This window comes from Cynocephalus volans, chromosome 9 (assembly GCF_027409185.1).
Source record: "Cynocephalus volans isolate mCynVol1 chromosome 9, mCynVol1.pri, whole genome shotgun sequence".
NCBI classification, from domain to species: Eukaryota; Metazoa; Chordata; class Mammalia; order Dermoptera; family Cynocephalidae; genus Cynocephalus; species Cynocephalus volans.
This window is the reverse complement of record NC_084468.1, coordinates 32,210,295-32,237,899: the sequence shown is the minus strand read 5'-3', so window position 1 is coordinate 32,237,899 and position 27,605 is coordinate 32,210,295. Positions and strand designations below refer to the sequence as shown.

The 27,605-nt window shown below is 36.0% G+C and overlaps 1 protein-coding gene across 1 annotated transcript in view; it reads left to right on the top strand.

The window, feature by feature from the left end:
* ARAP2 (ArfGAP with RhoGAP domain, ankyrin repeat and PH domain 2) overlaps positions 1 to 18,133 on the top strand; it is a 162,188-nt gene extending 144,055 nt beyond the window's left edge. The window contains exons 28-32 of the mRNA XM_063108248.1: positions 3,004 to 3,086; positions 4,409 to 4,444; positions 4,911 to 4,974; positions 11,168 to 11,302; positions 17,740 to 18,133. Of these exons, the coding sequence (XP_062964318.1) occupies positions 3,004 to 3,086; positions 4,409 to 4,444; positions 4,911 to 4,974; positions 11,168 to 11,302; positions 17,740 to 18,123 (702 nt within the window). The 3' untranslated portion in view covers positions 18,124 to 18,133. The remainder of the gene's footprint in view (positions 1 to 3,003; positions 3,087 to 4,408; positions 4,445 to 4,910; positions 4,975 to 11,167; positions 11,303 to 17,739) is intronic.
* Positions 18,134 to 27,605: the final 9,472 nt, after the last annotated feature.

The window sequence follows — 27,605 nt, the reverse complement described above, 5'->3', positions numbered from 1 at the left end:
TATGTCGGGCTCTCAGTCTAGTACCAAAAGTTCTTCAAAATGCAGGCAATCCTGGACTTATCAATGTATAAATGAAGACTGTATAGTTCAAGCTCAGTGTCTCTTAACCTCAAACATGCAAGTCTCATCTTCCCCATACTGTTGGAATTGCTGCCTCTCACTCGACCCTGCTGCCTCAGTTGGTACTGTGTCCGAGGGAATAGCAATCTAAACTGTTAGGATGGATGTTAAGCTCAGTTTTAATCTCAGAAAGGTGGCCAGGAGTCACCTCTACTGCATGCCTTCCTATTAGCTCTGCTCTCCTTGAACATAACCTATAGTGAAGTACTTACTACCTTATGAAGCTACTTCTTTGTTCCATAATAGCTCACATTGTTAAATATTCTTCCTTAAAATTCAGCAAATTAGCAGTCTACAAAACCAATATTCAAAAATCAGTCCACAATGGTAGTTAGAAGAGAAAATGCATAAACTACCAGAAAACACCTTTAACAAGAAGTGGAGGAAGAAAACCACAGAACTTTACTGATAGAAATAAAATTGATGTGAAGTCTACTAAATTGATTTATAGATTTAATACAGTTCTCTTCAGATTCTCAAAGGGAATTATTTTTACAACTTTGCAAAAATGATCTGATAATTCATCTCAAAGGATAAATAGAAAAGAATATTTACAAACTTTGTGGGAGATAGAAAGTAGAATAGTTGTGAAATATTTTCTCAACCATTAAGTTATTAATATTAACTATTAACTATTAAGGCATACAGTAAAGCTAAACTAGCTTAAATATTATAATTCTGGTATAAAAGTGAACAGAGTACAGTGCTACCATAAAGTCTGGTAAAAAAAATTGTATATCAGGATTTAATTTTTGATAAATATGTCATGAAACGTGCATGTCTAATGTTTGTTTAATAAATTGAGGTGAAATAGTTGTCAATAGAAGATTTTCAACTTAAATTCTCATTTATACTGTGTATAAAAAATATATTTCAAATTGATGAAAGAATTAAAACTTTAAAGATAGCAACCCTTAAAGCTACAAGACCATGGAATTGAACATCAGCTATGTGGAAACACTTTAAACTTAAGCAAAAATTAAGCAAGTCCAAAAAATGATCAATGTATTTGACTTCATAAAAATAATGAAAGTAAACGATGAACAAAATTAAGACAAACAGCAATTTGAATAAAATGTTTTATTAAAAAGACAAGGTGATTTCATATTTAATTTATAAATAACTAATGCAACCAAATAGGTAAAGAAATGCTTAAATTGTTGGCCAAATCAAAAATGAAGATGGCTGGCAAATACATAGATACACGTTTAACTGTAAGTAAATGTGCCCTATCAGTTTAGCTAAGATCTTACTCTGATCATATTCCTAGACTGTGACCCAGTGGTTCCTTATGGCTAGATTTCTAGAAATCTAGCCATCAGTGTAAATAAAATCCAAAATATGTTGTTTTTTAAAAAATATTATCTGCAGTGATAATAATAGCAGACTTATTGATAATAGTGATTAAGAATGAACTCATCACATACATTCCAGGCCTTTAGTCACCACAGCGTTACTCTTGATCACCTTCTGGGTTCTTTTCCTGTATATTTCCACTGTATTCTCCCAACCTGTTGGCTCCATGGAAACCAATTTTTAATTTTATAAACATATTCTTCACCTTTTACTTTTCAAACTTTATGGCTGCTTTCATAAAGAAAAGACACTATAATAATATTTTAACTTATATAGACCTTAGTACTTAGCTGAGCTACATATTTGCTACATGGGCTTTTGTGCATTGTCCTAGGACCCTCACAGTATTCTACATGGCTATTTCCATGAGGCGTTGTGCTCTAAATTTATAGTGTAGCTTTAATTTCTCGTGAGATTACTTTATGCTGATTCCTGGACATTTTCTTGTTTAATCTTTACAATAACCCTTCACAGTAACTCCTTATGTTCTCATTTAATCTTCACAATAACCTAATGAAATGGTCAATATTTTTATTTTCCCTATTTACCGACATGAAGGTAGAGAGAAGTAATAGGAAATCACAAACTAGTAAGCAGCAAGTCCGATTTATACCCAGGTCTCTGTGACCTCAGACACCTCGTTCTTAGTTATAAATGCTGTCTGCCTACCAGTTTGAAACAGAAATTCCCTTGAGAATTTTTAGGATATGAGGAATGCTATATTATAAATTAGTTCCATGGCTGTTATCTTTGTAGAATCTATTACAGGGTATCCAATGGTAAATAATGAAATGTGTCTGGTTTTGATACTAAGTTTTAAAATTAGGGTGTAATGAATTTCCATAAGCACAGATAAATATGTTGGCGGGTTCTTTTATTTAGAAAGTCTACCTTATTGAACTATTGGTGATAATTTTGATTAATGTGGATACTTGAGATAGTTTGATGTATGCCCACACATGTTCAGAGTCAGTTTTCCATAATTCTGAAATCCAAGAAGTACAGAAAATCACAACTCATTTGGTGGCAAAATCTGACTCAAAACAATGTGGAAATATTTCTAGCCTTTATTTATCTTACAGTGTATGAAATATCGTGCATTTCAGTACAGACATAAGGATATATTTGAATACAGAGTACTGCCCCAGACTACACTGGTGGTCTGTGAAATTACATAATGTATGGCACATGCATTGTATTTTATTTTTAATATATGGAAAAAAAAATCACTTTTGATGCACATTTGACCCTAAGAATTATGGAATTATGTGTGTGTGTATATATACATACACAACTATATAAAGATATATATATACACACACACATATATATCCAAAATTATCTATTTAAATTTATTTATTTGGTTACATTGCAATCAAAACAGTCTTATTTACTAAAACTTTGGTATTATATTTATGAAACATTGGAGAAACTAAACAATTCTAAACCCAGTCATTAATGCTCAAGGAAAATATAAGGAAATATCTAAAATCTGTTTTATTGCAAATTATTTTGTTTTTCTTACAGAGTAATAAACATGACAAAATGTTTTCTCTCAGTTCAATGAGGTTTTATCTTGGAGTAAAAAAGAAAATGAAGCCTCCAACAAGGTAAAGATTGAAATGGAAGTGCTGTTGAAAAAATTATGGGAAAATCTGTCTGTTCAAGGATTTAGGGATGAGTGATATCAGTCTAACATTTCATTTTATTTTATTTATTTATTTTTTTTAAAAAGATGACCGGTAAGGGGAACTTAACCCTTGACTTGGTGTTGTCAGCACCACACTCTCCCATGTGAGCTAACTGGCCATCCCTATATAGGGATCCGAACCCGTGGCCTTGGTGTTATCAGCACCACACTCTCCCAAGTGAGCCACAGGCCGGTCCTGAGTCTAACATTTTATAAAATAAGTTTTAGATAAATCCCTTAAGTTGCTTTGCCTGTGGCACGGGTCCTAAGGCAGATTAAGGAACTTGTATGAGTAGACAAAGAGGGATGATGTGCTCGTGAGACTCAGATCAAACTCTGGTGATTGCAGTCTCCCCTAGGTAAAGCAAGAAGTCCCGAGAAGGTGTCATCTACTGGGAAGTACATGGGTCCTCTGCATCCCATTCCTTGATCAGTCACATCACAGCCCGGGGGTGTTCTAGGCAAGTCTGAACACAGGAGAGCACATGCTGCCCTGCAGCCTCCTGATGCTTAGCTTTTAGAATATTTTGGTATATTTTTAGAAAGTCCTGGCTCTGTAATTCACCCTTAGTGTTGTACCAAATTTAGTACTGAACCCATAGCATATACAAGAGTACTCAAAAAAAATTGTGGAAAAATGGAACTGAAAGATAGTATGAATGTTTCTGTGAACTCTTTGAAGTCCCCTTCAGTTTATACCATAATTTCTTATCACAAATTACTTTGAATAGCTAATAAATGTTTATACTAATATTTTTCTTAATATGAAAAATCATTTTAATGAACTGTATGTGCTTGCTTCTGAGATTACTGAAAATGTCCTCACTTTTGCCTCCATACTTAATTTCTAAGCCCAGCACATATACCTGTGTTGCAGTTAGCATACTCCCCCAATATCAGTATGTCTATATATATGTTTTCTTATTTTGGCCACTTTTGTTCTTACTCAGTTAAGAGTATTTTCTCAGAAGTATCCCCCTCAGCTCCATAACATCACAAGGCTCTTTTCCTTTGTCTCCCTTCAGCCCATACAAATGTGTAGCCAAATCCCTTGACATTCAGCATTCACCTCTAGCTAAATCATGCCTGTTGAATCATCACTTGTGGAAATCTGCTCTATTATGCATTTCCACCATTAAATTTCACTCCTTAAAATCTAATATGGTTCTCAGTCTTGCAAAATACATCAAATGTGCCATTTTTAATGTACCTTTGTGTTGTGTTTTTTCCTATGTGATGCAGTTGGGGATTGACCGCATATTCTGAAAAACATCACTGGTAAGTTAAGAGCTGGCAACTTTTGGCTATTAGTGTTTATAATCATTATGATGAAGACTGTTGTCTAAGCCTTTTTAAAAAATCTGCTCTTAAGAGGACATGCACATGTTTTTCTCCTTAGAGTCAGAATTTAAGGGGAAAAAGATATTTTACCATCATATACCTGGAAAAAAGCAAAATAACATTGATCTTTCCACCTTTCACAAAATATTGCTGATTATTTTGCAGCAGTTACCAAAGCCTTCAGCTGTATTTTGTTTAAAACAGCATATTTACACTGTTATTTTGATATCATACCCTTCTCAGAAGATGGAAACAACTTGTACTGAAATATTTCACTCGAGTGCATTAAGTCATCAATCAGGAGAAACCCAATGAAATTTCTGATCACTAAATCACCAAACAAATACACTGGAGAACAGTCTTGTCTTTTTGAGCTATGTATTTTTTAAACTTTGTTTTTCAGGCACCTGTGTTGTGATAGTTCACAAACTCAGATGGAGTGGATGGCCAGTGTCTTTATTGCTCAGGTACGATATTTGTTTCAAATATCCCATAAGGTGGAATAATTTTGTTTTCAGGAAATGTTAGCATGGTGGTGATTTTCAAAGAATTCTTAGTAAGAGTTTTAGTTATATTCCATTGGCATTAACTTTTATTCTCCCTTTTTTTAAAAAAAAATATGAAAATCAAAATTTATCTGTTACCTTTAGAAAGAGAGTTTATTCTCTCTTTTGAGGCTTCTCTTTTGCCAGCCCATCAGCTCCTTATCTTAGGAGAGGTGCATTGCTTTAAGATGGCCATGAAGGAAAGAGGGACTTGTCTGAGCTGTCTTCCTACTAGAATCCCACATAGATCTTCATTTTGAAAAGTGTCCTGTTTGCTTTCTTATTCTCCCACTGTCTCCACCCCTGCCTTTCCAGAAACAATGACAGGAACCTACATTTTTTTAACATAAATTGTGTGCTGGATGCTTCAGAAGAGTTAACTCACTACTCCTTTTAACAAACTGTTCTCCTTTCAACAAACTGTGGGTGATGTTGTTTGTCTTTACAGAACAAATGTTCTGTTGTTTGCTCAGGACCATTCATTTAGTCAGTGTTTTAAACCCTGGGATGTCCAAGGCCAATGCTTGTACTCAAATTGACGTATAGTCTCCTCCCTATTGGAGGACTCACTTTTTCAGGAAAGGGTTAAATATTCCCATTAATTAGATTGGTTTCTCTTCCAACTTTGTCTGGCTGAATTCCCAACAATGCTTCTCACAGAACATTGAGATTCATTGGTAACGATTAAGTTGCCACTCTTTATTACTGAGGAGGTATTTTTCTATTTCTTTTACACGGAAGAAGTTAACCTACCCCAAAATCTAGGCCTTATTTGTTTTGAAAATCGTTTTCTCTGTTCATTTAATTTATTAACCTTTCCAGTGGTTAATAAACATGGCTCTTCTGAGCCTGTCTCTACTATTACTACCTGGAAGTGCATTTGCAGAACAAGGATAGCTGCTAACTTTTTAGAGACTTTTCTTCTTTTTGTAACTTTTTAAAATTCATGTATTCAAACTCTACTTAAAAAAACAAAACAACAACAACAACAACAAAAAACTAGATGTGAAGTATTTTAGTAAAGTTGGGACCACAGAATCAAAAGCTGTTGCAGTGTCTATCTGTGGTACAAATAAATTGATGCTTTTGTTTTTATAGTGAATAGCCAGGAACAAGTGAATAGCTGCTCCTGTGACAGGTTATCTCTCCCTGTCTCATGTATCCTTCCATGTCATAGACCAATTATCTTTCCTCTGTCCTTTCCACTTCTTGGGCTTATTCAGCTTCTCCCTTAAATGAACACACAGGTCCTCTTGGATTTAAGGACTTATGGCTTATCTCTGTGGGGAAACCGACAGTAAAGTAACAAATGTTAATATAGACAGTCCCCAACTTATGAAGGTTCCACTTCCAATTTTTCGACTTTACAATGGTGCAAATGCAATACACATTAAGTAGAAACCGTGCTTCACGTACCCATTCAGCATTTTGTTTTTCACTTTCAGTACAGTATTCAATAAATTACATGAGATATTCAACACTTTATTTTTAAATAGGCTTTGCGTTAGATGATTTTGCATGTTTGAGGTAGGCTAGGCTAAGCTATGATGCTTGGTAGGTTACGTATATTAAATGCATTTCTGACTTAAAATATTTTCAACTTGCAATGGGTTTACCAGTATGTAACCCCGTTGTAAGTCAAGGAGCATTGGTATATATGTTAACACACACACACACACACACACACACACACACACACACACACACACACACACACACACACACACACACACACACACACACACACACACACACACACACACACACACACACACACACACACAAAAATATGCATGCTAACTAACAATAAATGCCCCTTACAATGAGTTCTCTTTCAGGGACCCGAATAATTTCATAATATCAAACCCCATCCTCACCCCTGCCTCAAAAGTTCTCTAGATTTCAGCTGAAATACTACCTTCTCAGAGGAGTGTTCCCTGACTTTCAGATCAATTAAATCTTCAGACTATCAGTCTTAGCTGTACTTCTCCATTGTGGCACTAATTTAAAAACATGCATGTAATTAGTTACTTCATGTCTGTCTCTCCTACTAAGATGTAAACTGCATGAGTGGAAGAACTCTGTGTTATTTGACTCATGCATATATCTGCCCCACAGAGCCCAACGCCTTTCACAAAATATGTGCTCAGTATTTCTAAAATGCAAAAGAGGGAAAGAAAGTAAGTAATCGGATAAAATTTCAAATGGATGTCAGCATGATAAAATAATAAATAAAATAAGTTGGGAAAGGAGAGAGAGTGTGACTGAGGTAAGGAGGGTGCTAATTAAGAAAGCTTCTCAGGGAATGGCTTTCTCAGTAGGTGACAGGTGAGCTGAGACCTATCTGAAATGAGTGGGCAAGTCATGTAGGTATCCGGGGGGGGGATTGTTCCAGGAATAGGGACTAGTAGGTCCATGTCCTGAGACATCATCATGATCTTGATTTATTCCATGAATATCATGAAGAGCTATGTAAGGGAACATGTAAGAGATCAGGAAGGCAGGGGGACAGATCACATAGTTCCTGTTTAAGAGTTTGAAGCAAGGAAGGGTATAATCTGATTTATTTTCATTGAAAAAATAATTTTGGTTATTTTGTTGAGGCTGCACTACAGGGTGTCAAAGATGGAAGCTGGGAGAACAGCTGCATAAAAGATGTCAGCTCAGACTAGGGTGATAACAGTGGCTATGGTAAGACGTATTCAGATTCAGGAATATTCTGAAGGTAAACCCAGAAAGGCTCTCACATTATCTGGCTATAGCAGTTTGAGGGAAAGAATAGAAATCAAGGGAGAATCCTAGTTTTTTGGCCATAGACAACTGGTGACTGTAAGTGGTACTATGAGAGACAGAGAAGGAAGTCGAAAGTTTTGGCCACATTAAATTTGAGATGTGTATTAGACATACAAATGGATATGCTGGGTAGCAGCTTGGGTATATGCATCAAACACTCGGGCAAAAGTTCAGAGCTGAAGTGTAAATTTTGGGGAAGCCAGCACGTTGGGTGTCTCGAAAGTTGTAGGATTGGATCAGTGCCAGGGAGGGATGGAGAGAGGGTGGGAGGGATGGAGAGAGGGTGGGAGAGAGGGACGAAAGGGAGAGGGATAGCAGACAAATAAGCCCTGGGACTTGCTAAACATTAAAGGTCAAGCAGAAGAGAAAAAAACCAGAAGAAATGAGAAGGGGTGAGGAAGGAGGAAACTAGTTAATGGGTACACAACATTTTAAGTAATTTGCTATGTAGATCAATGAGGTTGTGACTAGATAGGAACAAGAGGTCAAGGTAGACTTTGGGGTCTCAGTTTGCCTTTAAGATAGGAGAGTGTTTAATTTGCAAATATGCTAAGAGAGAAGATCCAGTAATTGACAGAGGAAACTGTTAGAGGATGAGGGAGATTTTAAACCAGCAGAAGCCCGGAGCAGACGTGAAGCAACACGATCAAGTGCACAGTTATTCATCATTGCTGAAAATCATTGTACAACACAGAGGGTGGCACATTTGTTTTCAAATTATTGACTACATATTCTGGACTACTGCACAAGAATAAATGTGACTGGAGAAAAGTTATTTGCAATCAGAGCAAATGCTGATTGCAAAAAAAAAAAAGAAACTCGCTTATATGGCTACAGATGCAGGGAGATAGGTACATTTCATGGTGGGAAAATGATATTCTTAAGTGATTACTAATAATTTTAAAAGGGAAATCAGTGCGTTCACCCCATGTGAGGCAGACGGGGATACTGGAAGTATAAGGGCAGGGGGAAAGGTGAGAAATAATCATCAGAGAGCGAGGAAGCCAGTGTCCTGTGGTAGAACTTTAGGGTTCTACTGATTAACCATGAAACCTAAGCTGGGCTACAAGGGAGGTGGGAAAATGTGGAAAGAAGAATCATGGTGGTGAATAGACTGGAGGTCTCAGGGAGTGAAAAGAATTCATAGAGTGAATGAAACTAAATCAGGTTAGCTAAAAAGATGGGGACCTCAAGGTTAGAAAGGGGGGGCAGAAATGGAGGTTATGGTAGAACTTAGTGCTCACTTGGAAACTTAAGGTTAAATTTAAAGTGAGATGGATCTACAGAGTAATCTTTTTTTTTTTTTTTTTTTTCCTTTTCTCCTCCATCAACTGGCAGGCACCCATGGATTAAGGAGAATTGTGTTTAGATAGGTTTGGGCATTTGCCAGGCATGTGTGATGGAGGGGGAAGGAGTGTAGCACTTGGAGGTACTTACAAGGGAGTGAGTTTACTGACCAGCCCTGAAATCTAAGGAAGGCTATGAGGGAGGTGGGAAAAAATGTGGAAAGAAAAATTACAGTGGTGCATAGACTGGAGGTCTCAGGGAGTCAAAAGAATTCTTAGAGTGTATCAAATTCAATTAACTGGAAAGAGGGGGGAGGTCAAGGTTAGAAAGTGGGAGGCAGAAAAGGAGATTTTAGGATATGATCATTGATTATAGCAGTGAAAATAAAATCCTCAGTGACTTTATCCATGCTGTATAATTTTTGAAGTCACTTACAGATAACTGCAAATGTTATATCAGAATATATCACTCAGTCTAAAGATTTATGCTCCTGGACAAAACACCTCTTGGATCAATCCAGGGAGAACTATTTAGCCAGTCTTCACACTATTGTATATTATTTCAGAAAAGAAGTATATATTGTGTATTATTTCAGAAAAAGAAGTGCATTTGTTCTTAGATTCCTCAAAATATCATTTAGCATATATACTATTCATCAATGATTTCAAAGAGTAAGCGTGATTCACGGAATTACATAATTCCTTTTCAGCCCATTTTCTCCCAGCTTTACATACTGGGAACATCCCATTTACATAATATCAAAATTATTTTGGTGACCATGATATACAAATAATATTATGAAGCTTGTAACTTCTCTAAAATATTGTATAATTTACCATTATAGATTTGCTGAAGCAAAGTAAATGTTTCACTAAAGTTCAAAAGCAGATATGCTTCACATACGCTAAGGCTAATAATAATAGGACCTACACTGTAGGATCATTGAGGAGTAAATGCAATAATATATGTACATTGATAGGAACAAAGCCTGTCCCTCAATATAAATTAACTATTATTATATATTGGGCACAACAGTAAATATTTGTTAAATTGAGTTCTTTGCTATAAAACAATATATTAAAATACTAATTGCAGCATAAGAAGAATATGTTATCTTAAGAATTGAAGAAAATTAAGAGTAGACATTTAGGTACATAGTTTATCAAATTGTTTTCATTTCATTAGAACATCTATAAACTTCTGATCTTATACTTGGTATTCTGTATTTCTTTCATAGATTGTTGGCTGAAAATCAATTTGCTTTTCCCAACTTCTGAAAAGTTAATCAACCCTGAGGAGTATAAAAACTCTTTAAAGATTTTTCTATTATATGTATATCTCAAGGATTAATCACTTAAGAGCTTATATTTTTACCTGTGGACATTTATCCCCATTGCAAAATTAACTTCAGCCATGTCTGTAATCATTTACTGGGCCAGAATATATAGTCAGTATTTGAGAACAAACGTGGCACGCCGTCTGTTGTAGAATGATTAAACCCAGTATAAATGTCTGGTAAAAAGGTAACATTCTTTGGAATTAAATGAAAAAACTAACATTTTATAAAAGTTATGAAATAAGGCTAATTTTTCTGATAGTCATGTCTTAGGTTGATTTGGGGTATATAAGACCAAATTATTTTTACACTAAAATTATCTTTGGTATAGAGAGAAAATAAATGTATAATTACCTGGATTATAGGGCCTAGAAATGTAGACAAGTGTATTATTTTCCTCCCCCAAAGATATTTTACAGTTTTCTCAAATATTTTCTCCCTTTTGGTTTGATAAGTAGTACAGAAGGCATGTATTTGAAACTTAGAAATTGAACTGAGACCTCAAAGCTCAGTTCACTTAAGAGTTTCACATCCTCCAGTGATGTCGCTGCCAGAGTCAACATCACGATTACAAATGGCATTCTCATGGAAAGCAGATCATTTGATGTGGGTATATGGAAAAGGAGCCAAGTGACTCTATAACATGGTATACTGCATAATAAAATCACACACCAACAGCAAGAAATTGTGTTTCCACAGCATGAAAATGATATATGGCCACCAGCTGGGAAGGAACGAAAACGTTCAATAACCAAAAATCCCAAAATCGGAGGTTTGCCTCTAATTCCCATCCAGCATGAGAGAAATGCATCCCAAGCCGGGAGAAATATTGAGGTAGGTTAGGATTTTGTTTGTCTCATATTAAATTACAGCATTTGTTTTCCTACGACTTAATGTGAGTAGGTCCTTTTATTATTTCACTGGCTTCAAAAGCACAGTAGTAATCACTTTGAAAAGCATAGTAGTAATCACGTGTGTCAAGAAAACATTATGAATAACCCTCTGCCTCTTATTTCAATGTCGTCATTCGCTCACATACACCCAATACTATTTATTTTCTTATTCCGAAGTAGCCAGTTTTTAAAATGTGTATAGAAATTCAGGTTGTAAAATCACAATCTCAAATTGGTCTTACAAGTTTTCTTATAATACCCTTAGAGTGATCTCATGGCAGAGTATGTCTGGAGCCATGGTAACTGGACTTCCTAGTAACATGATCAAATTCCCATGGTTTGAGAACTGATGAGCTGTCTTGATTAATTTAAGGAACCGCAAGATGACCCCTGAGCATCAGTATAGGCTTGGCACGTTTCAGGAAGGCTGTTGTTTTTTCTCACCTTAAGGGGTGGGAGAACATAGGTGACATCCATCTCGATATGAAGTTCAGTTTCTTCAGGAAAGGACACAGGCAGTTTACTCTCAGAACTCCCTAGCCACGTTGAGACTAATGTGTGTTTTAGTGCCTTAATTGAGTCCCTCAAAGCAAAAAGAAAAGCATTTAAAAGGTGGTGTTATATCTTCTTGGAGTCTACATTTATTATGACACTATTTGAATCTCTTGCTCTCTAAATAGAATATGACTAAATAGAAATGACTTTTGAAAGACTAAAGCCATTTTAATCTAGTGATTAGATTTTTAAATGTTTTCCATGCATATCTTTTCTTGAACATTTATATCCTTGTAATACTCCTTCTCTAAAAGATGAAAGCTTCAAACGTTATGGTTTTTCATTGCCCTACTCAGTCTTTCTGCACTGATGTAATTGAAGAAAAGAATAAGTATCCAAGAACTCGTGACCTTGTCCCTCCTTCCATTCTGTACCTACAGTTTTTTTTCTTGGTGATAAACTGCTCTGCATTTATGGGTTCTGTGATTCCTGAAGGAGGTGACTTCTAAAATTAATTGGGGAAATTAGTGAGCCATATGAAGAAGCCAGGGAAAGTAAGTTGTTGGTAAAAGAAATCGCTCGTGATTAAGAACGCACAAGCTAGATATTACCTGTGCTGCTCCTACATACTCCCTATAAACCCATGGGTACTTAACTTTGTTGTGCTCAGTTTCTTTCTCTGCAAGCATGTGGGGCTAATAAAAGCCCCAACCTCATAGTGTTGGTGTGTTGATTAAATTATAAGTGAGAATTTATTAGAATAATGCTCGGAATATAGTTAATATGTATTGAGACAAAATAAGGACCTTGGAAGACAATATATGGTAATTTCACCAGTTTTCAAAATTGTCATTTCTTTTAAGAAGAACATCTGTGAAATAAGTAAAAATAATGAGCAAAGAATGATACAGATGAGGCAGAAAATAGGGACAGTTAGACCCCTGTCTTCCCTGTTACTGTCCTGGAGCAATTTGATGCAGTGGAAAGAAGCACATAACATGGAGATTAAAGAATACAGTGAGTTTAGTAACGAAAGTTGTATAAGAGAGTTTCCAGTGTGTTCTGTACATATTGGTCATATTACTTTCTGGTATCATGAGGGCTCTATAATCACTGGCCTCCATCTCTGGATTTAATGAGATATATAAGGGCACAGACTAAAGCCATGTGAATGATTTGCTCTGAGAAGTGCTCTTTCTGTACCTGGGAGAGAGAGACTCCATTTTAGGTCGTTATTTCCATTCAAACCATTGGTTTTCTCTAAGTACCTTGGGACACAAATTGGAGCAAGCCACCTCTTGCTCCCCGACTTCCATGCCTTATCTGTCTTTCTTTTTAAATTATTAATACCTTATCTGGTAAGGTCAGTGCAGTGTATAAACTGTGTCCTTCTTTCCCCAGTAGCTATGCCCTTGGTTTTCTTTATACACAACGTGCAAGACACCCATGCTTTCCGTTCTTCCTCATTCTCTCATCCTCTGACCCTTAAGAGTTCGCTTGCACCACATCCCCACAACTTCATGTAAGGTTATGTTATTTAGGGCAATATTATAGCTTATTTGAAATTTCAGCATTTCATGTGTTACTGCTTGGTCCCTCAATTCTGCATCTAAGAGGGCCCTAAAGTCTAATGATGGTTGAAATATAATGAGACCTGTTATTATGTATTTATCTTTAATTTTCCCCAGATAATTGATGCTAAGTAGAACTTTTTAACAAAATTAATATTTGTTGATAAACTCCCAGTCACAATCCTATACTAGTTAACCTCTCATTCTCACTAATCTTTCTCTCATTTTAAAAAATTTTATTGTGGTAAAATACATATAACATGAAATTTTCCATTTTAACCATTTAAAAATACAATTCATTGGCATTAATTACCTTCACATTGTTGTTCAGCTATCACCGCTATCTTTCTTACTATTTTAACATCTTCTAATGAAACTTTGGAATTAAGCTAGATGTTAAATATTTCTACCTATAAGTTTTAGAATAAAGGGAATGTATTTAGCTTAAAGTGTATAATCATAATCTTATCAAAATTTCCGAATTTCAAAATTATAAGTTATACTCAAGAAAATATTTGTATTCCGCTTGAATTTTCTGCTATAATTTTATGTCTGGATCTACTGGAATTAAGTAATATAGAACAAAGTGTTGCACACTTGAAATTTCTTAAACCTTTATACACTCATACAACATATCTATTGATCATTTTCTATTTATTGATCATGTTCAGGCACTTTTCTAGGTTCACACTTCAATGGGCAAATCGAACAAAAGCAAAAAATAAAAACTCTGCTTACATTGAGTTGACTTTCTAGCAGGGCATTCAGACAATCACAGGAGCTATGAATAACTTATCTGGTATACTAGAAGGTAACAAGTGCTTAGAGAAAAATAAATTAGGGAAAGGTAAAAACTTTGCCTTTTAAACATTCTTATACTGGGCATCTTTAATTACTATTTATGCTGCTTCATACTTAATATTATAATTTTCATTTCATTTCTCTTTCAAATATTCATGGCTTAAGATATTCTTCTTCTGATTTCTGCCTTCCATGCTTTACCATTTTTACTGAGGAAATTTTAAAGAAAACTGGGGGGATAGGGAACCCACACTTTCGTTTTTCTTTTCCCACCCCCACGCACCCTGACCCAGTTTATTGGGATAACCTTTCTCTGTGGCTCCATACCCTAGATGCTTGGTTCTCTGTCTGTATGCTAGGTATTGCCCAGTCACAGATGTCTTGAATGCTAGTTTTAAAAATCCACTTCTATACCATTGTAGGTATCCTGTCACAATGTACTTGTTACCTGTAGGCTTCTAGAGTTCACTGAATGAATGTGCACTCTAATCCATTTATACAAAAGTGGATTTTAATACTTAATACACACACACACACACACACACATGCACTCACACATATATACGTATATTTCTTTATTTTAGTGTTTTGAAAAACATATCTGGGGAATTCTAATAGGCATTCAAATATATTGAATGGACAGGGGGAAAAAACAGGAAAAAAATGTTAAACAGATTTCTCTGCCATAATACTTCTCAGCATCTTTGCTATGCTAATACGTGCAGGCATACCTCAATGACATTGCAGGTTTGATTCCAGACTACAGTAATAGAGCTACTACTGCAATAAAGTGAATCACATGAATTTTTTAGTTTTCTAGTGCATATAAAAGTTATGTTTACACTATATTGTAGTCTAAGTGTGCAATAGCATTATGTCTAAAATCAATGTACATACCTTAATTAAAAATACTTTATTGCTAAAAAAAATGGTAATAATTATCTAAGCTTTTCACGAGTTGTAATCTTTTTGTTGCTGGAGGATCTTTCCTCCATGTTGGTGGCTGATGGTGGTAGCTGGAGGTGGGGGTGACTGTGGCAATTTCTTAAAATGTAACAGTGAAGTTTGACACATTGATTAACTTTTCCTTTCATGAAAGATTCCTCTGTAGCTTGGGATGCTGTTTGATAGCATTTTAGCCACAGTGAAACTTCCTTCAAAATTAGAGTCCTCTCAAAGTCTACCACTGCTTTATCAACTAACTTTATGTTATTTTCTAAATCCTTTATGTTAACAGTGTTCACAGCATCTTCACCAGGAGTAGATTCCATCTCAAGAAACCACTTTCTTTGCTTATCCGTAAGAGGCAACCTTTAATTTATTCAAGTTTTGTCATAAGGTTGCAGCAATCTAGTCACATCTTCAGGTTCCATGTCTAATTCTAGCTCTCTTGCTATTTCCACCACATCTACGGTTACCTCCTCCACTGACGTCTCGAGCCTCTCAAGTCATCCTTGAGGGTTGGAATCAACTTCTTCCAAAATCCTGTTAATGTTGATATTTTGATCGCCCATGAATCATAAATGTTCTTAATGGCATCTAGAATAATGAATCCTTTCCAGAAGGTTTTTAATTTACTTTGCCCAGACCTATCAGAAGAATCACTGTCTATGACAGCTATCGCCTTACAAAATGAATTTCTTAAATAAGACTTGATAGTCAAAATTACTCATTGATCCATGGGCTGCAGAATGTCTGTTGTATTAGCAGGCATGAAAACAACATTAATCTCCTTGTACATCTCCATCAGAGCTCTTGGATGACTACATACATTGTCTACAAGCAGTAACATTTTGCAAGGAACCTTTTTTTCTGAGCAATAGGTCTCAACAGTGGACTTAAAATATTCAGTAAACCACGCTGCGAACAGATGTGCTGTCATCCAGGCTTTGTTATTGCATTTATACAGCACAGGCAGAGTAGATTTAGCATAATTCTTAAGGGCCCTAGGGCTTCAGAATGGTAAATGAGAGTTGGCTTTAACTTAAAGTCACCATCTACATTAGCCCCAACAAGAGAGTCAGCCTGTCTTTTGAGGCTTTGAAATCAGGCATTGAATTCTCTCTAGCTATGAAAGTCGTAGATGGCATCTTCTTCCAATATAAGGCTGTTTTGTCTACATTGAAAATCTGCTGTTTAGTGTAAACCACCCTCATCAATGATCTCAGCTGGATCTTCTGGATAACTTGCTGCAGCTTGTACATCAGCACTTGCTGCTTCAGCTTGCACTTTTACGTTATCGAGATGTCTTCTTTCCCTAAACCTCATGCACCAAGCTCTGTTAGCGTCAAGCTTTTCTTCTGCAGCTTCCTTTCCTCTCTCAGCCTTCAGGGAGTTGAAGAGAGTTATTTGCTCTGGTTTAGGTTTTGGCTTAAGGGAATGCTGTGGCTGGTTTGATCTTCTATCCAGACAACTAAAACTTTTTTCATAACAGCAGTAAGACTGTTTCACTTTCTTATCATCTGTGTGTTCACTGAAGTAGCATTTTTAATTTTCTTCAAAAACTCTCCTTTTGCATTCACAACTTGGCTAACCGGTGCAAGAGGCATAACTTTTGACCTATCGTGGCTTTTGATATGCCTTCCTCACTAAGCTTAATTATTTCTAGCTTTTGATTTACATTGAGAGATGTACGACTCTTCCTTTCACTTGAACACTTTGAAGCCATTGTAGGGCTACTTATAGGCCTAATCTCAATGTTGTTGTGTCTCTGTGAATAAGGAGGCTCAAGGAGGAGAGAGACAGGGGAATGGCCAGTCGGCGGAGCAGTCAGAATACATATAACGTGTATTGATTAAGTTATATGGGTATGGTTCGTGGTGTCCCAAAACAATTAGAATGGTACCATCAAAGATCATTGATCACAGATCATCATGAGAGATATAATAATGATAAAAAAATTACAAATCTTGCCAGAATTACTAAAATGTGACACTGAGATATGAAGTGAGCACATGCTGTTGGAAAAATAGACTTGCTCAACACAGGGTTGCCACAGACCTTCAATTTGTACAAAATGCAGTATCTGCAAAGTGCAGTAAAGTGAATTGCTATAAAAAGAGGTATGCATGCATTGTGAATCTGCAAGAGGGGGCTGTAGTACAGAGCATTTCCCTGGCTCACGTGGTCTGGAGACAGCACCTGTCATCTCAATACTGCAGGTACAACACTGTAGTAACTATGGATACACACGTGACACATCCCAGCAAAAATGCATTAGAAGAAGCAAGTTTGAAATTAAGGTCAATTTAAGTAACTAATCTGAAACACATCTTGAGGTGGTATGTTACATGCATTAAAATGAATTTCTGTGGTCTACATTTTACTTCATGTTGTATCTGTGAGATCAGTACATACACTCAGACATGCCACTTGTATCAAAGTAAAGTCAGAATCTAAATCACAGAAATAAGCTCTTCTGTAGGAAACATCAACTTTTATGTGATGTATTTTTTAAACTTAAATTGTGGCAAATCTTGCTTTCCTGTGAGATATTTTTTTTTATTTTTAGAGTGCAAGAGCAGAACTTGAAAGGCTGCGGCTCAGTGAGAAGCGTGATAAAGAGCTTGTGGACCCCAGCTTAAAGGAGAGAGCCTCTATTGTGGCCCACTGCCTGGAACACAAGGAAGAAAAACTTCAAAATCGAACCAGAAAACATCGGAGTTTCAACTGCCTGGAGGACACAGAGGTGGAAGTCCCAAATGGGCAACAAAAAGGCCATAAAGGCATAAAGACATTGAGGAAGACTGAGGACAGGAATAGGAAAGCTACTTTGGACTCTGACCATAAGTTACCATCAAAGGTAATTGAAGAACTTAGTGTGGTTCTACAACAGTCAAGAACCCTTCCAAGAGAATTACACGGTGAGCAGATTTTGCAGAAAGAAGTAAAATGAATTGTCCTACAAATTATTTTTTGTTTCAATATTGTATACAATGTGTGTAAAACAGAAACCAAACTATAATTCATGAGAATTTATCTGTCTATTCTTAAGAAATTTGTCTATACTTAAGCATTTAAAGAGCATTTAAAAATATGTATATATGTAAGTGTAAGATTAACTTTATTTTGGTCTGATCAAAAAGCTTGTAAAGTTTACTTGTACTATATTAACCTTGTGTAAGAAGGTGTTGGGTTACTTTAAGTCAACCCTTTTAAAGTAGTTGTCTGTTAGGTTGTGTAATTTATGAACAGAAATCTCAACCTGTACTGTATTGTATAAAGTTCTGTGTTTAAATGAATCTATGAAACTGTAACATATTGTGCACTTTGAGAAACCTTGTATATTAAGTTACTATATGTTTTGGGGTTTATATAGGGCCCACTTTAGGGGAAAAAAGGGAAGTAAATTGAAAAGGGGGATGATTTATTTTAGTGGCTGCCTGACAACACTGAAGTTTTAAAAAGAAGCAATGAGTTAACAAATGTCCAAAAAAGCGAGGAGGTTTGTTTAGATTCATTCTACTTCACTAATGACCAGAACTAGTTCATAAGAAACTGCTTGTTAAGAAAAAAGTCCAGTATCTAAGTATTTCCCAACAGTAAAATTCAGCCAGAGGACGTGAATAATGACACTGGCCACTCTTACTTAGGGTGTTAGTGAACTGGCCACAACATACATTCACTACACTTGAGCTTTTTGTTGGTGGCTGCTAAGAGGAAACTTACACTGCATTGGAGAGATTGTGTGCACAGGACCAGGCACGGATGCCATTTGCACTGTCACCATATGCAAGCAAATTTTTTAGAATTCTAATTATACTTTTATTACGAACAGAATTCATCATCACAGGGTCTTGTTGCTGTTGTTGTTTTGTTTGATTTGGGGTTCTTATTTCATATTGCGTGTTTATTTCTTGTTATTTTAAGTAAAGTTGTAATATCTTTCTAAATTGTCAGAATTAACTGGAATGGCACAACCTATGGCCATTTGGGGATGGGGAGGAGGGCTCTTTTAACTCTACTGCACATTTGGAGGCTACTGGTTCACATTTAATCGAGTATTTTTTTTTTTTCAGTAAAGTAGTGGTCATGAATAATGACAAAGCCCTCTATTTTTATTTCCACATAAAGATCAATTACTGAATTGGTAATTTCCCAAAGACAACAATACTGTCTAATTACAAGCCATGTTAGGGGCAACACTTTTCATCAATTTCTTTCAAATTGTATTAGGTTCGATGAGTACTGATATTAAAAATTATGCAGTTAAGTTTTATTCCTAGTAATTCATTTTTCCCTCTATTTTTTACTTATTTTTATCAAAATTTGTCTATATACAAAGACCCATACTTCAGTCAGTCCAATCATAGTACCAGTAATGTGCTATTAAATGCTATGAATTTCTGGGCCGAGCCCGTGGCGCACTTGGTAGAGTGCTGCGCTGGGAGCGCGGCGACGCTCCCGCCGCGGGTTCGGATCCTATATAGGACTGACTGGTGCACTCACTGGCTGAGTGCTGGTCACGAAAAAACGACAAAAAAAAAAAAAAATTAAAAAAATAAATGCTATGAATTTCTTTATTGTAAAATACCACTTGGTGATAAAATAGTTTTCCGTGGGAATGTGGCATTTGTTCTTTAAATTCAAATAAATCGGAATTAAAAAAAAAAAACTGCAGGGCAGATTATGAAATAGGTGTCATTATTGGGGAGCCTTTCTTTAAAGCAAGAAATCATGTTGTTTAGGAATACAAAACTAATCTTAAATATACTATTATTTCTAATAAGGAATGACATTTATATTTTTATGAAATAAGGTATAGAAATTAGAATGTTTGGCAATGTTGGACAGTGGAAGTGTACTTGGAGTTTTTACCTGCCTTATTTGAATTTTTCTTGAAACCTGTGCTTAACATCTAATAGCTTATGTTTCCCATCCTTTCCTGAACAATTGTCTCCATTTTTCAAATATAAGAAAATGGCTAATGATGGAATCTCATATATTTTGAGTAAAAATTAAAATTGTTTTACAAGTCCACTTGAACGTGACTGTTGTCTTTCTCCATTATTTTCAGAAATGAAGGTTTTATTGTGAAATCAAATAAATTTTCTTTACTTTTTAAAAAAAATATTGAACTTAATATGTACTTCCAACTGGCTCTTATATTGTTTTTTCAAACACATCAGTATGAATATTGTTTTATTTTAAAGAATGAATATATACAGACATGACATATAGATTGAAAGCACTCTGATTTTCACTTCTGTAGTCCTAAAGTTAATTATTAGACATGCTTTTTAAATTTGTTTTCTAAAAAAAATCATTACCTGATGACTCATCACAGTGGCACTAAGAACTCAAAACCAAGCAAAAGTAATTGAAGCAAAAATATGACTTGTGTACATAACTATACTAGCTGCTGATTTACATTGTTCATATGACAATTTTTAACTCTAAAATATGCATAAACTGTATATTGCAAAACAGTATTTTTGAAAGTGCATAAAATTTATTTGGACAGGTTGTAGCATCCAGATATTTGCATGTTTCCTCAAAGTTTTGATAATCACTCTAAGGAGAAGATTAAAACTTTCACCCTCTCATCAAAATTTGCACCAAGACTTTCATGTTGTCACTCAAACTTCACTCAACAGAAGACAGAATTAGGTTAAATATGAATGTTTTTCTGTCATGTGTTCAATCCTTACATTTCTCTCTAATCATCAGGAAATGTAGAGCATAGAAATAAATTTTACAGGTAACTAAAGTTCATCTTTTTATGTCATAAAGTTATTTTATTATTTTAACAATTTTTTGTTTAAAATGTTCTGAACTGTATATCTTCTTTGCCATGGCTACCATTTGTTAAATGTAAAGGTTTTAGTAATTCAGATACCTCTGCAAATTTAATTTTGTGAATTATTTGATTAAAGTTCAGAGCCCAAATGTCCTCATGTGAGAAGTGGGAGTAATAACCACTTTGTAGGCTTTCTGCAATTGTATTTATGTATACACACACACATGCACACACTGTAGGCCAGATATGTGAGATGGATACCATATGTTAACCTAGTGGAGGAGGCTCAATAAATGTGTTTAATGTATTAGATTTTCTAGTTCTCATTTGATTGAAGTTGACTTCTGGTTTTCAAAGTGCTTCTAGCAGTTTATAAATCCCTTTTGAAATATTTTATGCACTAATGAAACAGATTATAATGTGTTATAGGCTGGATTATCTTCCCCCAAAATTCAAATGATGAAGCCCTAACTCCCAATACTTCAGAATGTGACTATTTAACGAAAGGGCCTTTAAAGAGGTGATTGTTTTAAAATGAGGTTGTTAGGGTGGGCCCTACTACTGGTGCTGTAAGAAGAGGAAATTTGGACAGACGAAGAAACACCAGGGAGGCACACCCATGGAGGAAAGACTATGGGAGGACACAGAGAGAGGCTGGCCATCCGCAAGCCAAGGAAAAAGGCCTTAGAAAGAACGAAACCTACCAACACCTTGATCTTAGACTTCAGCCTCCAGAACTATGAGAAAATAAATATCTGTTGTTTATCTAAGCCACCCAGTCTGGTATTTTGTTATGGTAGCCCTGGAAACTAATGTACCACATTTTTGAGTTAATCTGTTAATATTGATACTTAGCAGATTATGCCTTGGTACTTGCAAGTATTAGTCTTTGCACTCTTGTTGCCGCAAATCTCAGAATGTTTGTAGCATTATGTAAGAGTTACAGTTATAATGATTAATGGAGGATAAGAAAGACATGCTGAGATGTGACTGCGTAGACTAGAAATCAGCTAGCTAAGTAACTCGAACACATTCAAAATTATGGCTCAGCAAAATTACAGTTGGAGGCCGTTTGTAAAGATTCAAGTTCTTGGATATCCAGAACCACTATTCCAGCAGATGCTTAATCCTTCATAACATCCGGTAGAAGATATTGCTAATCCTTTCAAAGAACAACCAAGAGAAGTCTTCAGTTAAACAACTGAGCAATACACTAGAGAGAGACCAAAAGTTATTTCAATCCAACCAGCTGAAACAATGAACATACAGCCTGAAGGTTGGCTCAACACCCATCTTCATCAGATAAAAGTGACATTTGTATCTCACTGGAGAAGATTGTATCTTCCCTCCAGCTATTGCCTTATTTGTCTGCTCCTGTTTGCAGCAAGAATCTTGGTAAAATTTGTCTAACTTGCTGCCTTTCTTTTTTCCCTACTATTCTCTTTTTGAACACTCTTAATTCAGCCTTTGTTTCCCATTCCTCTACCATAACTGCTCTTGGAAAGGTCAGAACAACCTCATTGCTGGTTCTCATGGTCAGTTTTTACCCATTGGATTTGACATATTACCATCTGTAGCATTTCATACAGTTAATCATCCCTTCTTTGTGTAATACATTCTAGTATTGGTCTCTGGGACACTACTATATTGTGGTTTTTCTCCCTACCCATTAGCCAGTCTTCCCAGATCCTCTACTGGATAGCCTAACTTGTAGAGGAACTCATAGCTTTAAGTATAGCACATAGTCTGACCATCCCATATGTTTAACTTCAGTCTGAACCTGCCAGCTGAGCTCCAGACTGTGTAATTTACATTTCCACTTAAGGGGCCAGCTGGTATTGCAAATACACCCTATCTAAAGCTCTCTACCTGCTCTTCATCCTTTCCATTCCATACTTTCCTGCTCTTTTCCATTTCTAGGACTTGGGTACAGAGAGATTAAGCAAAATTACTCAGATAATGATCGGCAGAGCTGGCATTTGAACCCAGACAGTCAAGCTCAAGAGTCTATAGTTTTTCACTCTGCATTAGATTGTCCAGGTCACCATCATATCTTACCAGAATAATTGCAAAAGACTCTCAAATCATCTCCCCGATTCTCAGCTGCTATTTGGAAAGAAACAAAAGATAGATTAATCTTTTTAAATAAGAGATCATTTCTCTCCTAATAACCCCCTAATAGCTTCCTATTTCAGTTAAGTTAAAATGGAATATCTTTAGAAATACAAGCCCTGAAATGATTAGTTCTAGCGTTTCATTGGCTACTTCTTAACCATGCTTTACCTCACTCATTTTGCCACAAGCATAGTGTTCTTTAAAATCACCAGGCATAAAAATGCTTTAGGACTTTGCACTTTCTATTTCCTCTGTCAGCAACACTCTCTCCAGACTTGTATATGGATCTCTCTGTTAACTTTATATAGGTCAACACCAGTGTCTCCTTATCAAACAGACGTTCTTTGAACATCCCATATGTATTAGTCAAGGTTCTACAGAACCAATAGGATATGTTTATAAATATAGAGAGGGGATTTATTAGGGGAATTGGCTCACTTGATTGTGAAGAGGGTCTCAGGCTTTCTGCACACTGCATGCCAGTAGCGTGGCTCAGTCCACATCCTAAGGCCACAGAACTCCCAGCTCCAGCGGAGAGTGAGATTCCCCTTTTTCTCCGTGTTGCTCTCTCTGGACCCCTGGTGGATTGGATGGCTTCTGCCCATAAGTGAGGGCAGATCTTTCCCACCCAGTCCACTCCGATTCTCATGCTAATATCTTTGGGAACACCCTCATGGTCACACCTAAAAAGATAGCTTTACCAGGTTTCTTGGTATTCCTAAATATAATCAAGTTGACACCTAGAATTAACCATCACACCATATAAGATGGCATAATGACTGTCTATCCCCTTTATCTTCTTTTTTACTTCATAGAACTTATCACCACCTCACAATTTACATATTTATTAATATATATCTTAATGGTCTACTTCTGCTAGAATGTAACTCTGCAAATGCAGAGCCTTAGGTTCACCACTGTATTGCCAGCATCTAGAACAGTGCCTGTACAATATCCCACAGTCATTACTGAAATACGTATTGAACAAATGAATCATGGTTTAATGAAGTACCTTGAAGAGAACAATGATTCCACCAAGAGCTAGAAACAATGGACTTCTTTTTTTTTAAGTGTAGAAACTGTGGCTGAAATAAGAAATTGAGGTAGCCAGATTCTGAGCAAATGGGAACATTAGAGAAGTGAGCTAATACTGTATAGCTGCTCTTTTTCTGGGGGTATTTACAGAACCTATACACAGGGCAAGAAGTTGAAAATCTAGTGTTTGCCTTGGTTAAGAAATGCTTTTTGCAGACAGAATAAACAGCAGAGCTTTTGTAGCCTAGGGTAATTAAGGAGGCAAAATTGGAGACTCAAGAGACTAAGATCCCAACAAGAAGGGAGGAATGGAAAACTGACTATAGCTGAATGGCCCTCTCAATCCTGCCCCGACTATGCCAATTGTGGGGCTATGGCTAACGTCTGGAATCCTGTCAACATTGCCAGTTGTAGCACCCTTAATCCTGTTTGTGATGCCAATTGTCTAGCTACATGACCATGCTACTTGTTGGGCTCTTTTACCTGCTGGTAATCCTGTACCGACTGGGCCAATTGCTGAGTTAGGGCTAGGTCTGGAGCTCACAGACCCCTCAAGTCCATTCACAGAGTGGGTCACAAACCCTTCATACACCAGGCTGGGTCACTAGACCCCACACACACCAGGCTGGGTCACCATACCCTTTACATGCAGGTCTATGAGCTAGGTAATGAGCCAAAAGTTCCTTGGAAGCCATAGGTTGGAAAGCATGGCTGCACTGGGTAGATGCCCGAGGCAGACACCTGCCCACCTGCTTCACCAAAACTCTTCTCTCTCTCTCTCTCAAGAACACAAGAATAGCAACAAAATTAAAAAGATATATTGGCACACATGCACACTAACTCCACACACACAATTTGCTTACAAAGGATGTGCTGAACCACACCCAACAGGACCCAAGGCGAGGGCCCTGACCAAACTATTCTATTTTCCCAACGAGCTTGTTTTCTTTTAAAGACATTTGCTGAATTTTGAAGCCACATAGGGAAGTAAGCTAAAAAGCTCAGCAGAAAGTCTCTGATAGTACAGTAAAGTTGTCATCTCGTAGTACCAAGGAGACACCTATTCAAGTTTATTTACTATCATGAAGATGGACCCTTGTGACCATACAACCTCTCAGTTGGAAACCTTGGATAGCCATAAGGTCGAAGCAATTATGAACAGGAAACTTGACAGAATATCACTAAAACTGTCTCACATTCTCAATTCAGCTCAGTCACATTGGATTGGGGTCATCGACCTCCTCTCTGCCAAATGATGACAAAGTAAATTCTCTTTGGAGAAAGATAATATTGTCTAGAGCTTCTACAATTTTTTTTAAATGTCTGGCATTTAAAAAAAAAAAAAGTATTTCAAGAGACAGGACCCTGTGACTGAAAAAATAAGAGAAAAAGTAGATCATAGAAATAGATCCACAAGTGATCAAGCCATTGGAATTACCAAAGAAGGACTTAATAACAACTATGATAAATATTAACATGAAAATAGAGGCAAAAGAAATAATACAGAAAAAAAATTAGATAATTCTGCCAGAGAACTGGAATTTTAAAAAAACAAATGGAAATTTTAAATGTGAAAAATACGATAACTGAAGCTAAAAATAAACAGATCTCACTGCATAGTAGAGATTCACCAAAGGATAGTAAATTGGAAAAAATAAAATATATCAAAACTGAACTCACAGAAAAACAAATAGAAGATATAGAAAAAAAGAGGCATGTGGGACACTGAAAAGGTCTAACATGCCTGTAATTTGATACCCTGAAGGAGAGGAGACAGAAAATGGCAGGAGGCAGTGTTGGAGGAGATAATGACCAAGAGGTTTTCAAAAAAGGATATGAGATATGTGTTAAAGGATTCAATAAGCTAGCCCAACTCTGAAAAAGGTGAATGCAAAGAAAACTGCACGAAATTACATATTAGTAAAACAATGAAAAAGTCAACAAAGAACTTTTAAAATCAGCCAAAGAGTAAAGAAACACTAAACTGACAACAATACAATGATAGTGGACTCTCACCATAGAAGATGAAAGCCAAAAGGGAATAGAGTACTATTATTAAAATGCTGAAAGAAAATATCTGCCATCCAAAATTCCATATCCCCTAAAAGTTTTTTCAAAAAGGATGGCAAAATAAAGGTTATTTCAGATAAATAAACAGGGAAGCTTTCCCCAGTGGACCTGCACTGAAAGAGATACTACAGAGAATTTTTTAGCCAGAAAGAAATTGGTCCCAGATAGAGGTGCCAAAATGCAGAAGGCTAAAGAGCAAAGGAAAGGGAAAAAAATTCAGGTGAATATAAATGAATATTGACTGTAAAAAACAATGATATACTATCCTGGCTGATATAAAATATATGTAGAATTAGCAACAATAGCAAAGAGGTATGAAGGTTTATGTGGACTTAAAAGTTTTATAAGATCCAAGCATTATCAGGAGGGAAGTGAATGTAATAATTTGTATTAAATTGTAATCAGTCAAGGATGCATGCCTTAATTTCTAAGGTAACTGCTAAAAGAGAAGTAGAAGAATGTATAACTCTCACATTGATAGAGAACAAAAGTGGAAAATAAAACATATTTTAGCAATTTAAAAGAAGCATAAAGGAGAGAAAAGGAAACATAATTAGGTCAAGCTGAAAAGAATAGTAAGGAGGCCAAATATATTAGTAATTACACCAAATGCAAAATAACTAAATACTTCAATTAAAAGCAAACAACAACAAAAGCTATATTCTGCTTCTCAGAGACACACATTAAATATAAAAACAGATGTTGAAAGTAAACATTTAAAGAAAATATATACTGTGCAGACACTAAGCCAAAGCAAGTTGCTGTCCCCAAACTATTATAAGACAAAGTTGTCTTTAAGGTAGAAAGCATTACTTCAGATAAAGAGAAACATTTTTTATAAAAGAGCGGGTCATTTCGCCAGGGAGATATAAATGAATAAACTCTTTATACCTTGAATACAATAATAAGCTTCAAAGTTCACAGTCCAGATTCCCATTCAGGCTGTAACAAGATGCTACCCAGGGTAGGTGGAAGGGCTGATTACAGCACAAACCAAACTGCAAATATGCTCTGGTCCCAGGTGGGTGTATATACCTCTACACACACTTTCTCTCTCTCTGTCTCTCTCTCAATTTTTTTTTTTTTTTTTTTTTTTTGTAGCTGGCCATAGGGATGGAACCCTGGACCTTGGGTGTTATCAGCACCATGCTCTAATCAACTGAGCTAACCAGCCAGCTACCTCTACACACTTTCTACAAATGATTACCCTGATGAAAGCATTTTTATGTTTAGATTTTATATTGAAAATAATTTAGAAGTATTAATATGTACTTAATAGTTTAGAAGTAACTAGTATACTTGTATAAATTTGTATTAATTTTATGTTTCTTAATGATTTTCTGCCCAGCTACCCAATTACCTAATAAACATAATGGGTATCTTTTAATGAAATATATTTCTTCTTTGGTAGATAAACT